Source organism: Jaculus jaculus, chromosome 23 (genome assembly GCF_020740685.1).
Source record: "Jaculus jaculus isolate mJacJac1 chromosome 23, mJacJac1.mat.Y.cur, whole genome shotgun sequence".
Taxonomy (NCBI): Eukaryota; Metazoa; Chordata; class Mammalia; order Rodentia; family Dipodidae; genus Jaculus; species Jaculus jaculus.
This window is the reverse complement of record NC_059124.1, coordinates 6312058-6326157: the sequence shown is the minus strand read 5'-3', so window position 1 is coordinate 6326157 and position 14100 is coordinate 6312058. Positions and strand designations below refer to the sequence as shown.

Here is a 14100-nt window from a genome sequence, read left to right as displayed (position 1 = left end):
CAGCAAAGCCTCCCCGAGAAAATGGGGAGGCAGCTTCTGCTCTTCTGCGCTGAAACAGGGTGGGCCTCGCTCCATAAGGGGAGCCACAGTGCGCTGTGACCCGTTCACATCCTTTCATTCAAACCTTCAGGAAAGGCAGGCCCTTCTCTATGGTTCAGTCAAGCAGAGCTCAGAGAGGCTGAGAGACTTCTCCAAGATCACACAGCTAGGATGCAAGGCAGAAGCCAGTGAATACGGTTCTGTGTGGTGTCTGTTTCTCTCTCTCTCTCTCTCTTTCTCTCTCTTTTGTTTTCTTGGTTTTTCAAGGTAGGGTCTCACTCTAGTTCAGGCTGACCTGGAATTCACTCTGTAGTCTCAGGGTGGCCTCAAACTCACAGTAATCCTCCTACCTCTGCCTCCCAAGTGCTGGGATTAAAGGCGTGCGCCACCACGCCTGGCTTGTTTTTCTATCTCTTATCCAGGCCATCTTCTTTCCAATTTCCAGACCTTTGCTCAAGCTGGTCTCTCCTAGCGGCCTGTCTCTCTCCCTTATGCCAACCTCATCCTCTGAATCTTTAATGTTGTTGAGAGAAGCGCAAGCTCTTAGACTGGAATGGCCTCCAGGTTGAATCCCAGCACGGAGGCTCGCTGCGCAGTCTCGGGCAGACTCCCCAACCTCAGCTCGCTCAACTGGTGGATCCGGTCACCCCTCGCCCTCTCCCACACGCTGTTCTACCACAAAGCACTCACTGGGGGTCTGTCCCGTAAGAAATCACACTATGTGGGTGCTCGTGATGCTGGCCCATGGGACGTCTTTGGACTACTCATGAGATGCCTTGGGGAGGGTAGAGATTTACTGTGCAGAAGCTGGTGAGTTAATTGAGTCTGATAACCTAAGACCACTCCTCAGTGATGGGACCAGTAAGCTATCACTGGTTGGTCACATTCAATTCGTGCCGCTAGCCACCCCTTGAGGGTGTGTGTCTCTGTGATACAGAGGAGATAACTGGCTGGGAGTTGGCATCTGGCTAACACACAATCCTTGCCCATATGCCACACATCAGGAACACCAGGGAGCTGGGGATGGAGCCAAGCTGACACTCTTGCCCTCCAACTGCAGCAGCCCTCATAACAACTTGGCATGCAGCATGGTGACTCCCAGAGAGGAGAGGCTGGGCAAGGGGGCAACTGGATCACATTTACCTGTTTATCTGGAGTGGTTTCAAAATGCCTTGACGGATGCATTAAATTTTCTTTTAGTGTCCCACTGACAAACGGGAAGCTTTGGGGACTTGGTGTCTCCGTGTGTGTGTGTGTGTGTGTGTGTGTGTGTGTGTGTGTGTGTGTTGAGGAGAGTGGGTGTGGAGCCTGTGGATGTGAGTGGCCAGTAAAAGAACTGCAGTTTCTCTAAGGTACACAGAGATCTTGGGGGCAGAGGAGAACAGGCAGGGAAAGTCATGGTTTCCCAGAGGGTGAGCGCCTGTGAGATTCCAGCTTGTGAATAAGACGCCAGTCAGATCCCATTCAGTCGAGGGAGGCTGGTGTTAAGCAATCAGTTGAAACCCACATTGTGGGGGCTGAGAATGTGGCTCGGTTTGGTAGACTGCTTGCCTCACATGCATGAGGTCTTGGGTTGCAGCTCCAGTGCTGAATAAAACTTGGTGCAGGGCCGGAGAGATGGCTTAGCGGTTAAGCGCTTGCCTGTGAAGCCTAAGGACCCCGGTTCGAGGCTCGATTCCCCAGGACCCACGTTAGCCAGATGCACAAGGGGGTGCAAGCATCTGGAGTTCGTTTGCAGTGGCTGGAGACCCTGGCACGCCCATTCTCTCTGCCTCTTTCTCTCTCTCTGCCTGTCACTCTCAAATAAGTAAGTAAGAATAAACAAAAACAAAACAAAACAAAACAAAAAAACAACTTGGTGTCATGGCGTATGCCTGTAACTGTTCAGCACTTGGGAGGTGACGCAGGGGCAGGAGGATCAGAAGCTTACAGTCAGAGTTTCAGACCAGCCTGAGCTACATGAGATCTTATCTCAAAAAAGAGAGATAGGGCTGGAGAGATGGCTTAGCAATTAAGGTGTTGGCCTAAAGAGCCTAAGGACCTGGGTTCAATTCCCCAGACCCATGTAAGCCACAGACCCAAGGTGGCACATGAGTCTGGAGTTCATTTGCAGGGGCTGGAGGCCCTGGCATGCCCATCCTCTCTCTCTCTCTCTCTCTCCCTCTTAAATAAATGAACAAATTAAAAATTTTAAAAGATAAAGAGGGCTAAAGAGATTGCTTAGCGGTTAAGGCCTAAGGACCCTATGCTGAACTCTCCTGATCCCCTGAAAGCCAGACGCACAAAGGTGAGGCAAGCACAAGGTCACACATGCCCACTAGGTGGCACAAACACCTGGCATTCAATTACAGTGACTGAGGCCCTAGGGAGCTATTATCTCTCTCTCTCTCTCTTTTGCTGCCTCTAAAAAATTTTTTATATTAGGGCTGGAGAGATGGCTTAGTTAAGCGCTTGCTTGTGAATCCTAAGGACCCCGGTTCGAGGCTCAGTTCCCCAGGACCCACATTAGCCAGATGCACAAGGGGGCGCACGCGTCTGGAGTTCGTTTGCAGTGGTTGGAGGCCCTGGAGCGCCCATTCTCTCTCGCTATCTGCCTCTTTCTCTCTCTGTCTGTTGCTCTCAAATAAATACATAAAAATTAACAAAAAAAAAAACTTTAAAAATTTTAAATTAAAAAAAGATGAAGAAGAAAGGAAGACAGAGAGGAAGGGAGGGAGTAAAGGAGGGATGAAGAGAGGGAGGAAGGAAAGAGGGAAGAAGGAAGGAAGGAAGGAAGGAAGAAATTCACCTTGTGGGAAGATGTCTGCTCGAATATACAACAGGGCAGACTTTTAAAGACCCCCTTGTGGAATCTATTCATTCTGACCCTGGCTGAAACATCATTACTAAGTGTAGGTGATTTTTTTTTAGCACTCTGCTTGCAGAACACTCTGGGATTCTGCTGACACTACATTTTGAGGAGGAGGACACCTGTGTCCGATCCCTGAATGCTGGGAGCAGTGATTGCGCTGTCTCTTCTCCAGCCGATAGCAAGCTCTGCTGTTCATCTACAGCCTCAAGTGAGCAGAGTTTCCACCAGCTTCTGAGATAAGGAAGTCTCCTCTTGTTTTGTTTTTGTATAAGCCGTTATCTGTCGAAGCTCTGTATGAACACTGTACACTGAGCTGTTCTAATAAAAATCTTGCAAGTGGGCTGGTGAGATGGCTCAGCGGTTAAGCGCTTGCCTGTGAAGCCTAAGGACCCTGGTTCGAGGCTCAATTCCCCAGGACCCACATTAGCCAGATGCACAAGGGGGTGCACGCATCTGGAGTTCGTTTGCAGTGGCTGGAGGCCCTGCCACATCCATTCTCTCTCTCTCTCTCTCTCTCTCTCTCTCTCTATCTGCCTTTCTCTTTGTGTCTGTTGCTCTCAAATTAATAAATAAAAAATGAACAAAAAATTTTTAAAAAATCTTGCAAGGGTTGATTTGGGGTCTCATAAGTTGGTACAGCTTGGAGTCTCCTGCTGACATGCCCCACTCTTAGCTTCAGTTCCTGGGTACCAGTCACTCAGTTCAGCTGGCACCAGCAGGTGATGCCAGCAGCTAAGACACATTGTCTTAACCCCCAACCCCATCACCTTAAGTGACCTGTAGCCAGGGCACTGGCTTTCCTTGGGCCCCAACCTTGGTGTAAAATTCCATCCAAGTGTTGAGCTAAAACCAAGAGGTGACGTGTGTAATGGCTGATGAACCGGGCTTTGGAACTCCAGCCTGAGCCTCGGGCATTGGTCTGCTGTGTAACCTTAGCCAAGAAAGAACCCTAGCCAAGCTTCAGATTCTTCCCCAAGATGGGCATGACAGGGAAAATGAAAGCTACCCCAGGGGGGTTGTTATGAATACAGGTGTCGCTGGATGTCCTGTGGTTAGAGTTCTGGCTTTGCCGCCATCCAAGCTGTGGGACTGTGCACAGCTCAATGCCCTTCTCCAGCCTTATTTTCAAAGGAGGAGTTCAGGCCTGGAGAGATGGCTTAATGGTGAAGGCGCTTGCCTGCGAAGCCTGAAGACCCAGGTTCGATTCTCCAGCTTCCATGTGAACCAGATGCACAAGGTGGCGCGTGCCTCTGGAGTTCATTTGCAGTGGCTGGAAGCTCTGGCACGCCCATTCTCTCTCTCTCTCTCTCTCCTTCTCTAATAAATAAATAAGAATAATAAATACATCTTTCTAAAAAGGGAAGATTTTGATTTGGCGGTTATACCTTCTAGAATCATCTGGAACACTTTTTAAAATGCTGACTCCTGGACCCTAGCCAGACCTCCTGGATCTCCAGATCCCGAGACCAGGGAAAGCTGGGATTTACCAAGTATGGTTGTTCCAACCAGAGTTTGGAAACCTACAGGATATTTGCTCTCTAAAGTCCTTCCAGGTCCTGAAACCATGAACTTCAAAGTCTCGTGGCCATCCTGGAACTTCCTTTAGCTACGATTCACTCTGGGACCAACCCTTCTGTGATCTTGGCCTGTAGTGCCTAGCACAAGGAAGGCCTTCAGATAATGCTCCCCAAGTCGAGTGCATCCCCAGACCCTGAATGTCGGACTGCTCTGCAATGCCTGGGGTTTGAAGTTACTTTTACAAGCCTAGTGAAAGGCTCATGTTCCCAGACAGGCTATTCAGAGGCAGAACACCCAGGATCTTTGACGACTTCTCTTGTTTCTGCTCACCCTTCATTGCTCATCAGCCCTTCTGAGCAAAAGTGGAGCAGAGGACTGGAGAGATGGCTTAGCTGCTAAGGCGCTTGCCTGCAAAGCCTGAAGACCCAGGCTCGATTCCCCAGGACCCACATAAGCCACATGAACAAGGTGGCACACGCATCTGGAGTTTGTCTGTAGCGGCTGGAGGCTCCGGAGAGCCCATTTCTCTCTCTCTCTCTCTGTCCCTCGAATAAATAAAAATTTAAGAAATAGTTAAAGGGCTGGAGAGATGGCTTAGCTGTTAAGTTCTTGCCTATGAAGCCTAAGGACCCCAGTTAGAGGACTTATTACCCAGGACCCATGTTGGCCAGATTCACAAGGAAGCCCATGCATCTGGAGTTCGTTTGCAGTGGCTGGAGGCTCTGGAGCTCCCATTCTCTCTCTCTCTCTCTCTCTCTCTCTCTCTCTCTCTCTCTCTCTCTTTCTCTCTCTCTATCTGCCTCTTTCTCTCTCTGTGTGTCACTCTCAAATAAATAAATAATAAAAAATTTAAAAAAATAATTAAAAAGTGGAGCAGAGATGGAAGAGGATGAACAAAGCACATTAGTTTTTGATCACAAGTCTGTATTGACCATTGAGTGAGCGGCTAACAGCTAACAGGAAATATTGTTGCTAACTCTCTAGGGATGTAAAAGTAACATCAAAGGGGCCTGTGAATCATTTGATGGTGGGCTGTATTAGCTCTGAAAGGGACCGTCCTGGGTTACAATGAACATCATGAAAGCATTATCAAAGCCCAGAACTTCCGACCATACGGACTGAAGCCGCCATTGTAAACCACCTGGCAGAGGGCGGAGGACAAGGCTCTTTGGTCTGTCTCTTGATCCACAATGTTCAGCATCAGTGAAAAATTATAAGACACACACACACACATACACAGGCACAAATATGATTCATTCTCCATAGGAAAAATTGTCATAGAACTAGAGTCAGCAATAGCTCAGATGTTGGGATTGTTTATACAAAAGAGACTTTAAAGCAACTTTAACAAATACATGGAAGAATCCAGTGGGAAAGGGGAGGCATATGCTTGAATGGATGGAAAACTTCATCAGTGAGATAGAAATGATTTCTTTAAAAGCCAATGGGAAATGTGACCAAAAAGAGTATATCTGAGCCACACACTCAGGGAGAGAATCTTACTGTGTTTATTAACCCAACAGATACACTGAGGAAATAATCAACTTAAATCAGGTCAATAAAATGATCCAACAAAACTGCAAGGGGGGGGGGTGAATAAGCATCCATGTGTCATTGAAATTCCCGAAGGAGAAAGAGATTATAGAGGGAAAACACACACGTGTATGACTGATGCCTAAAAAGTTCCCAAAGCTGATGAAATGATCAACCCACAAATCCAAACATTGAATGTAGCATATTCAGTTCAATCAGGGCAAACACAGAGGAGTCCACACCCAGACCTCCCTGTAAAACTTCTGAGAGCAAGAAAGGGAGAGAAGTCTCAAAAACAATCAAAGACATAGAAATGCAACATCCTGGAAAGCAAATCTGCATACTTATTGTAAAGAGCTGGGGTTTCGTCTCCTTCTTATCCAGCCTCAGGGATCTGAGTTTCTCTGCCAAGTGTGGGATTCTGGCTCAGAATGCCACCAGAGAAGATCAGAGCGCCTCAGGGCATCACTTACAGCAGAACCTCTATGTGGAAGGAAAGGCGTTTACGGTATCTTGGTGTATTTTAGGCGAAGGACAAAAATGCACAAAGTCTTGGCATAAAACAAAGTGGTTGAAGGCTTAGCAGTTAAGACACATGTCTGCAAAGCCTAAGGACTCTGGTTTGATCCTCCGGGTCCCACGTTAGCCAGATGCACATGGGGAGCGCACGGGTCTGGAGTTCATTTGCAGTGGCTAGAGGTCCTGGTGCGCCCACTCTCTCTCCCTTTCTCTGTCTCAAATAAATAATTTTTTTCTTTTTTAAAAAGCAGTAGATCCAAGAGCAGCACTCTGGTTCCCAGGTTTAGAGACAGAGGAGAAACCCCAAAACAGCTCCCAGTCCTCCAAGAAGGACCGCTTCCCTCCCACAGGGTCCATCCTCCACCCTCTAGCTGTAGGGGAGCGGTGTCTTCACCAGGTCTCCCATCCCCAAGGAAGCTGGCTGCCAACTCTGGCCCTTAGCAAGCTAGAGATTCAGGAACTGGAAGGACTCGTGTGTTAGGTAAGAGAAAAAATTGTCCAGAACACTCGCCGAATTTGAGGCTCCATTAAACTCCTCTGCTGTGGGAATTTGTTTTAATCAAATATTTATTTACTTATTCATTTATTTATGAGAGAGAAAGGAAGAGACAGAATGGATGCACCAGGGCCTCTAGCCACTGCAAATGAACTCCAGACGCGTGCGCACCATCACGTGCATCTGGCTTTTACGTGGGTTCTGGGGTGTTGAGCCTGGGTCCTTAGGCTTCACAGGCAAGTGCCTTAACCACTAAGCCATCTCTCCAGCTGGGGGATTTGTTTATTTATTTCTATTTTTGAACTGATGGTTCCTCTCTCAGAATTGAACACTTCTCCTCACCTGCCTTTGCTGGTTGACTTTTTAAACTTTTAAGCCTTTTTTCATCCAAACAAAGCAAAGCATGCATTGCACTGAGAGCCCAGCACAGGCCAGTCTCTGGGCTCTCTTTCTGCCAGCTTCTCCCCTCGTTTGCCCTGTGTGGTTCCTCCAGCTCATTCTTGCATCCCTGAGATGGCTGAGAAAAGGAGGGAAGGGGAGAAAGGAGAGGGGAGGGAAAGAGGAAGAAAGGAACTCTTTCTCTAGTGCTTTACTTTCTAAGGGCAGGCATGCCTTTCTGTCCTGCACCGGGGGAGCATGTTTCCCTCTTCGCTGGTTCTGAAATTTGTTTATACTTGTTCCTTTAGCAACCAGCAACCTCTGTGCTTCCCTTCTGAATCGGAACTCAGAGTAACCCAAAACTTGTTAATAGAAGCTTGAGATTTGAAATTTCTAAATGTTTCCATCACTTGAGAAGGTATCTTACGAGACATTTGAATACATTAATTAACATGATTTTATTATGTGTGTTCGTTCGTTCGTTTGTTCTCAAGGTAGGGCCTCACTCTAGCCCAGGCTGACCTTGAACTCACTGCAATCCTCCTACGTTTCTGCCTCCTTTTTTTTTTTTTTTTTTAAAAAAAAAAAAAAAGAGACATCAGGGCAAACATTCTGTAAGAGAAATAGTAGGGGCTGAATTTTAGGAGATTTTTTTGTCCCCCTTCCCAGAAGCTATTGGACAAAACAAGGGAGTCACAAAGAAGAAATCATGTGCTTTCCAGTTCTCAGCTGGCCCTACGTAGAGTAACTGCCTTTCCTCTGCTAGCCCCTGGCTGGCCCCATACAATGTCCCTGTCCCAAGGGCTCCTAACACGTTCCAGGGGAAGAGAGGATGGGGCTAAGTGTGCTTGTTATGGAAACCGGGAAAAGGTTTCTTTAGTTTTAAAATTATTTGGGGTGGGGGTATTTTGAATATTTTTTTTAATTTTATTTATTTTTATTTGAGAGTGACAGACACAGAGAGAAAGACAGATAGAGGGAGAGAGAGAGAATGGGCGCGTCAGGGCCTCCAGCCTCTGCAAACGAACTCCAGACGCGTGCGCCCCCTTGTGCATCTGGCTAACGTGGGGCCTGGGGAACCGAGCCTCGAACCGGGGTCCTTAGGCTTCACAGGCAAGCGCTTAACCGCTAAGGCCATCTCTCCAGCCCGGGTGGGGGTATTTTGAAATACAATTTGTTTTGGGTGATTCTCATCCCTCCTCTTCTTCCCTGCAGTTGCTTGCCCCCTCATACACCCCCCTGTATTTTGATACTACAACTGAAAACTCGCATATCAGAAAGTCTCTTAAAGAGCCATCAAGAAATTTCAAGTGGTCTGAAGAACTGTCTTGGGAGCTCAAGAAATAATTTAAGTAGACATGAGTAGACAGCTTGCCTGAAGCTCTCTTCCTAAGCCATTCCATGCAATTACTCCTCTTGAGCCCAAAAAGCAGCTCCGAGGGGATTCCCGTCCTGTTCACACACATGCTTGGCCAATGTTCACCACCCAGCGGCCTCTGCAGGCTTCCGTGGGAAGATGTGCGCCCCAGATTCCACACCACCAGAGGCCAGTGGGCATGGCAGAGGCACAGGCCGAATAAGCTGCCAATCACACCCTCAGTGCCGAGACCTAAACCTAGTTCTACGGAGCACCAAACTGTTATGCCCTTTAGCATGCTGTCTGACTTCGTCCTAGTGACAAGTCACTGGGCTTGGTGGCACCCTCTTCTCACCGAAGCTCAGGGTGTCAAGTAACCCATTCAAGGTCTCTCAGCCAACAAGTGGCCAAAGCCCAAATGTAAATCTAAAGGGCTGGCAGGCATCATTCACCGGAAGTCTCTCTTGGCTGCGTTTGGAGACTCGCCTCCTGCCCTCTTGAGGTCAACTGTTGGATACAGCACAGTATATATCCATCAGGGTCCCAGAGCTGAACCCCCAACAACTGCCCCCATTTCCACCTTCCGAACTCGGCTCTGACCATCGCGCTTTGACCTTCCATTTTCCAGAAGAGTGTGAAGACACACTCACAGGTTCCTTCCCTGGCGAGCATGGTCCAGCGAGGTCTTACCACGGGCACTAGTGATTATACAGCCACCGCTGGGATCAAACAGATGATGTCCTGGTGAAAACTGTCTTCTCACCTTGTAGGCGGGAGCGGGCCATTGCTCATTCAATCTGTGGACATGCCAGAGCCATGTGGCAGGACAGGAGTGATCAGACAGGCTGGGCAGGAGCCCCGGATGTACTAGCTGTTGGGTGGCTTGGAGTTCCTGCCCTTGCTTTTGGTTTACACGTTTGTGGCTTGTGTGAGGGGCTCTGATTAGCTTGGCTGTGTCTTGCCTTACAAAGCCTCGCTGGACACTAGCCCATGTCACTGAGAAGTCTAACCTTTCAAATGAACTACAACAATGCAGCTCTTTGGAACCAGGTAAAATACTGGAGAGGTTTTGCTTGCTTGCTTGTTTTGTTTCAAGACAGGTTGTGCAGGCTGGCCTGTAATTCGCTAGGTTGTCCAGGAGTGCCTTGAACCTGAGGCAATTCCCCTCTGCCTCCAAGATGGTTATATTATAGGCATAAACCTCCATGTCTGTCTCTCTCTCTCTTTTTTCATTTATTTGGTAGAGAAAGAGGGAGAGAGAGTGAGAGAATGGAACCGCCAGGGCCTCCAGCCACTGCAAACGAACTCCAGATGTGTGCGCCCCCTTGTGCATCTGGCTAACGTGGGGAATCGAACCTGGGTCCTTTGGCTTATGCAGGCAAACAATGCCTTAACGGCTAAGCCATCCCTCCAATCCCTATTTTCTCTTTTTCGAGACAAGGTCTTGCTATGTAGCTTAGGTTGACCCCAAGCATATGATCCTCTGAGCCTTAGGATTGCAGGCCTGAGGGACAACAATAGGCTATTTTGCTTATGAGAACCACACCATGGTAATTGATAAGGCATGATGAATACACATTTGTATATAAATCCCCAGCTCACTCTCACTCGCTTACTCCAGCGCTCTCTCTCTCTCTCTCTCTCTCTGTCTCATCATCTGATTGGTTCAAAGTCTCTGTTCCTCCCCACTTCCATTCCATCTACCCTCTGAAGGAACCTCAGAGAAGAATCCATATTTCACCAGCTATGAGGAGGAATCAAGATGATGCTGACATATCTAAGTGACAGGCAGGCAGGAATCCAAAGGACTTCAGTAAAACAACATCCCATGCCTGACCCCATGGTGGACTTGGGGACAGCAGAGCCTTGGCAGGCTCCTGGCCCATTGTGCACCGTCCTCTGACAAACTCAGCTCACACTGACGCTTCTGCTGCATCTTACTCACGTCACGGCACACCCCAAGACAATAGCATTTACGAGCCACATGGCCTCTCTCTCTCTCTCTCTTTCTTTCTGCAGACTAGCGAGAAATACTTGAGAGAAGAATGGAGAGAAGCTCATAGGTGAACAGTCCCAGGACCCTGACTGCCCACGTTAGGCCCCCTTGAAGTACCTCCCGTTCCGATGACTTGGTGCAAGTTCAACAAAGAACCCAAAGTCAACTTACAGTGGATTTTGAAGTCCTTGTACTGTCGGTCCTCAATGGCAACCACGTACAGAGCTGCCCGGTCTGGAAACATAAGCCCTCCAGGTTTCTGTTGGTGAATGGTGGGGAAATGGGTCTCGTAATCTATTCACCTGACAAAGACATCACATTTTCAACTGCACATAGAGTCACCAGCCAAGCACCCCCTTGCCAGCATTTCTCAGTCAATGGCTTGTCACCTCGGCCAGGGCCGAACAGCTCTGCTTGATGTTTAGAATCGAGGGGCCCAGATGGAGTCATAAGGACAGATTGGAGGAGGAACTGACGACCAGGTCGTTGTTGTTTTGTGGTTTTGGAGAAGCCACCCGTGAGCAATTATCCCTGACTCTCTGACCGCCTCGACAAGAGCTAATGGGTCTCCGTTAGGGCCAAGGTTCCACGTTCTCCAGAAGCGCATTCTGACTTCTGGACGTGTTACACTGGGCGTGATTCCTCGAGCCCCAGAGGCATCCGCGCCTTGCCGAGCGGGCCCCGGGGTGGGGTGCCCTTCTAGCTCAGTCCTCTCTACAGTCCTCCCAGGCTGTAGGCCACAGCAAGGCAGCTAGGAGACCACCCCTATGGGGACAGCACGCGGGCCACTTACCAACCACTTGTCCCTAGCAAAGATCACCGTGTTGAGCATCGACTCGTAGAAGAGACAGTAGCCCATCCACTCGCTGATGATGATGTCTACCTTCTCCACAGGCAGCTCCACCTCTTCCACTTTCCCCTTAAATATGGTGATGACTGGAAGATAAGAACCCAAGACTGTGCTGTGCAGGGACCCGCCGGGACCCCCGAGCCCCTCTGCTCTGATAGTACCTCCAGGGTGTGACTCGCCTCACCCTTCACTGAGCTCCCCTACTGGCTCATTGAAAATGCGAAGATCACAGAGGGTTACTCGAATGTTCCACTCACTGCAGGGAGCGAGTGCTTCCCATGCGCCTGACCCTGGGTTACATCTCTGACATGCAAGCAACACAGTGCCTTCCCGGCAGCCCGACAGATATTTATTTGAGAGCGACAGAAAAAGAGAGAGAGAGAGAGAGAGAGAGAGAGAGAGAATGAGCACGCCAGGGCCTCCAGCCACTGCAAATGAACTCCAGACACGTGCGCCCCCTTGTATCTGGCTAATATGGGTCCTGGGGAATCGAGCCTCGAGCTGGGGTCCTTAGTCTTCACAGGAAAGCGCTTAAGTGCTAAGCCATCTCTGTACAGCTAAGGAAACCAGGGCCTCATGGTGAAATGGGAGCATGGGGGACGGAGCTCACGTCGGACAGGATAGGACTGGAACGGATATCGCTGGGTCATACAACCCTGTCCGATCCCCCTAGTGAGAAAGCACGGGAAATGGACTCTCTGCAGAGTTTGGTTGTGTCCAGTGAGACAACACGTTTGAGGAGTTGGTCCAGTAGCTTGGGGGTCAACAGAAAGTAGGCATCTTCTGACATCTTCCTTATTTTGCCCAATGGAGGGAGAAGGGAGGGAGACAAGACCCTTATGCTAAGTCCCCTCTTCTAACCAATCACTTCCAGGACCTTTGATCCCACTCAGCAGGGAAATTTTCTTACTTGAGTCTTTGACCAGCGGATCTGGTCATCCCTGTACTTTTGCCTTTTCCTTTGGGCACACATCACCACAAAGATAATAGCAAAAGCAATCTAAGATTCTTCAGTGACATTGGCATTCAGTGCTGGTTGCCCGGTCCCTTCTGAGAGGCTGCATACATTCACACTGTCTCCTTTTGTGACATTCCCTGGACAGTCACACAATGCCTTTTTATAAATTTTTTCCTTGAACAGTGGTCTGAACATCAGAGTTAAAAATCTAATAAACCCGGCCTGTATTGAATCTGAGTGCCATGAAAATTAATCTGGACTGCAGGTGCCTGTGTGTTAGATGGTACGTTGGTCAGGGGCGTTGTTAAGTGTCTTTCCGGTCAAGCGTGGCTCACTCTCCACCCTCTGCTAACCAAAGCTTCAGCAGATACTGCTGCTATCTACTGTCCTCCCCATTCTCTGCCCCCACCCCCTGCCCCGGAGGCCAGGGCTCATGTTCCTTGTCTGGTGACCACCCATGATCCCAGCACAAAGGAGTACGAGCAGGTAAGTTGAGGGCAGGAGAGGGGAAGGAGGTGGGCATGGAAGCCATGGTTCCCTGGGGAAGGAACTCAAGTCAGAGCAGTGCCCATGCATGGCACACGATGGGGACTCACCAGGAGACGAAGTCAAGGGCTTGGGAAAATGTTCACGTGGTGCCAGATGGGTGTCTCACTTTGAGAAAGAGCTGGCAGACACCCCTGCCTGACCTAGGTAACCCTCAGCTTGCAAAGCCCGGCTGGTCTCATCTCTGTCAACATGTTCGCTCCGCCCAATGGCCTCCCTTCGCTTTCTCTCTCTCTCTCTGCACATCTTCCGAAGGCTCTTCCCTCGTGCCGGCGCATGCTTGCTATCTCCTCCTGTGTTATCCGTGGCCTCTGTGTGGCCCAGGAAATATTGCTTCCTGTCCCTAGGGGTCCCGTAAACTCCGGGTGCTTCATAGAAGGATCCACCTATGATGACCTGCGGACAGGCATCCTTAGAAACCGAGGAAAACAGACCGACATGCACTAATAGCTAAGTCTAACGGACAAGTGTGTGTGGTCCCTATGTTTTATGCTATTATTATTTAGGAGTCACTGAATTCTGATCATTGGCTGTGACGGGTAGAAAGGGAGGTAGACAGATGAGAGACATACATGTGCAGGTACGCATGTATGTAATACACTCACACACGTCACCAAGAAAAATAAAATCCGTTTCTGAATGCAAAAAAAGGCAGCAGGAATTGGCTAACCATATACAATGATTACAGTCTAGACTGTGCTTTCATAACATCAGCCTTCTTCTACCTGGATTCAAGTGCAAACGTGTCTTGAAGCAGATCTAGGCACCACTTGGCTTGGTGAGCAGCTGGGCCCTGTGTGAAAGGAGAAAGACCGAGTCCAGTTGTACACCCGACTTCAGGCCCTTCTCATGCCTCGTCCGTGGGCTTTGGGGCAGTTCTCCGCCTGTGCGCCTTTACCCCAGGTTCCTGGAGGCAGAAGCTTATGTCCTGGGTTTTAGCTGGTGAACCTTGGTCAACTAATATCTCTCCTTAGGGACCTCAATCTCCTCATTAAGAAAGCAAGGAGGGGCTGGAGAGATGGCTTAGGGGTTGGGGTGCCTGCCTGTGGAGCCTAAGGA

General features: G+C 49.1%; 1 protein-coding gene across 3 annotated transcripts in view; it reads right to left on the bottom strand.

Annotated features, from left to right (window-relative positions):
- The window catches only part of Prmt8 (protein arginine methyltransferase 8), a 109356-nt gene that overhangs the window by 19603 nt on the left and 75653 nt on the right, over positions 1-14100 (bottom strand). For all 3 annotated transcript variants that reach the window (XM_045139699.1, XM_045139697.1, XM_045139698.1), the window contains exons 5-6: positions 11481-11623; positions 10859-10946 (exon numbers count right to left, since the gene is read on the bottom strand). In XM_045139699.1, the coding sequence (XP_044995634.1) occupies positions 10859-10946; positions 11481-11623 (231 nt within the window). The remainder of the gene's footprint in view (positions 1-10858; positions 10947-11480; positions 11624-14100) is intronic.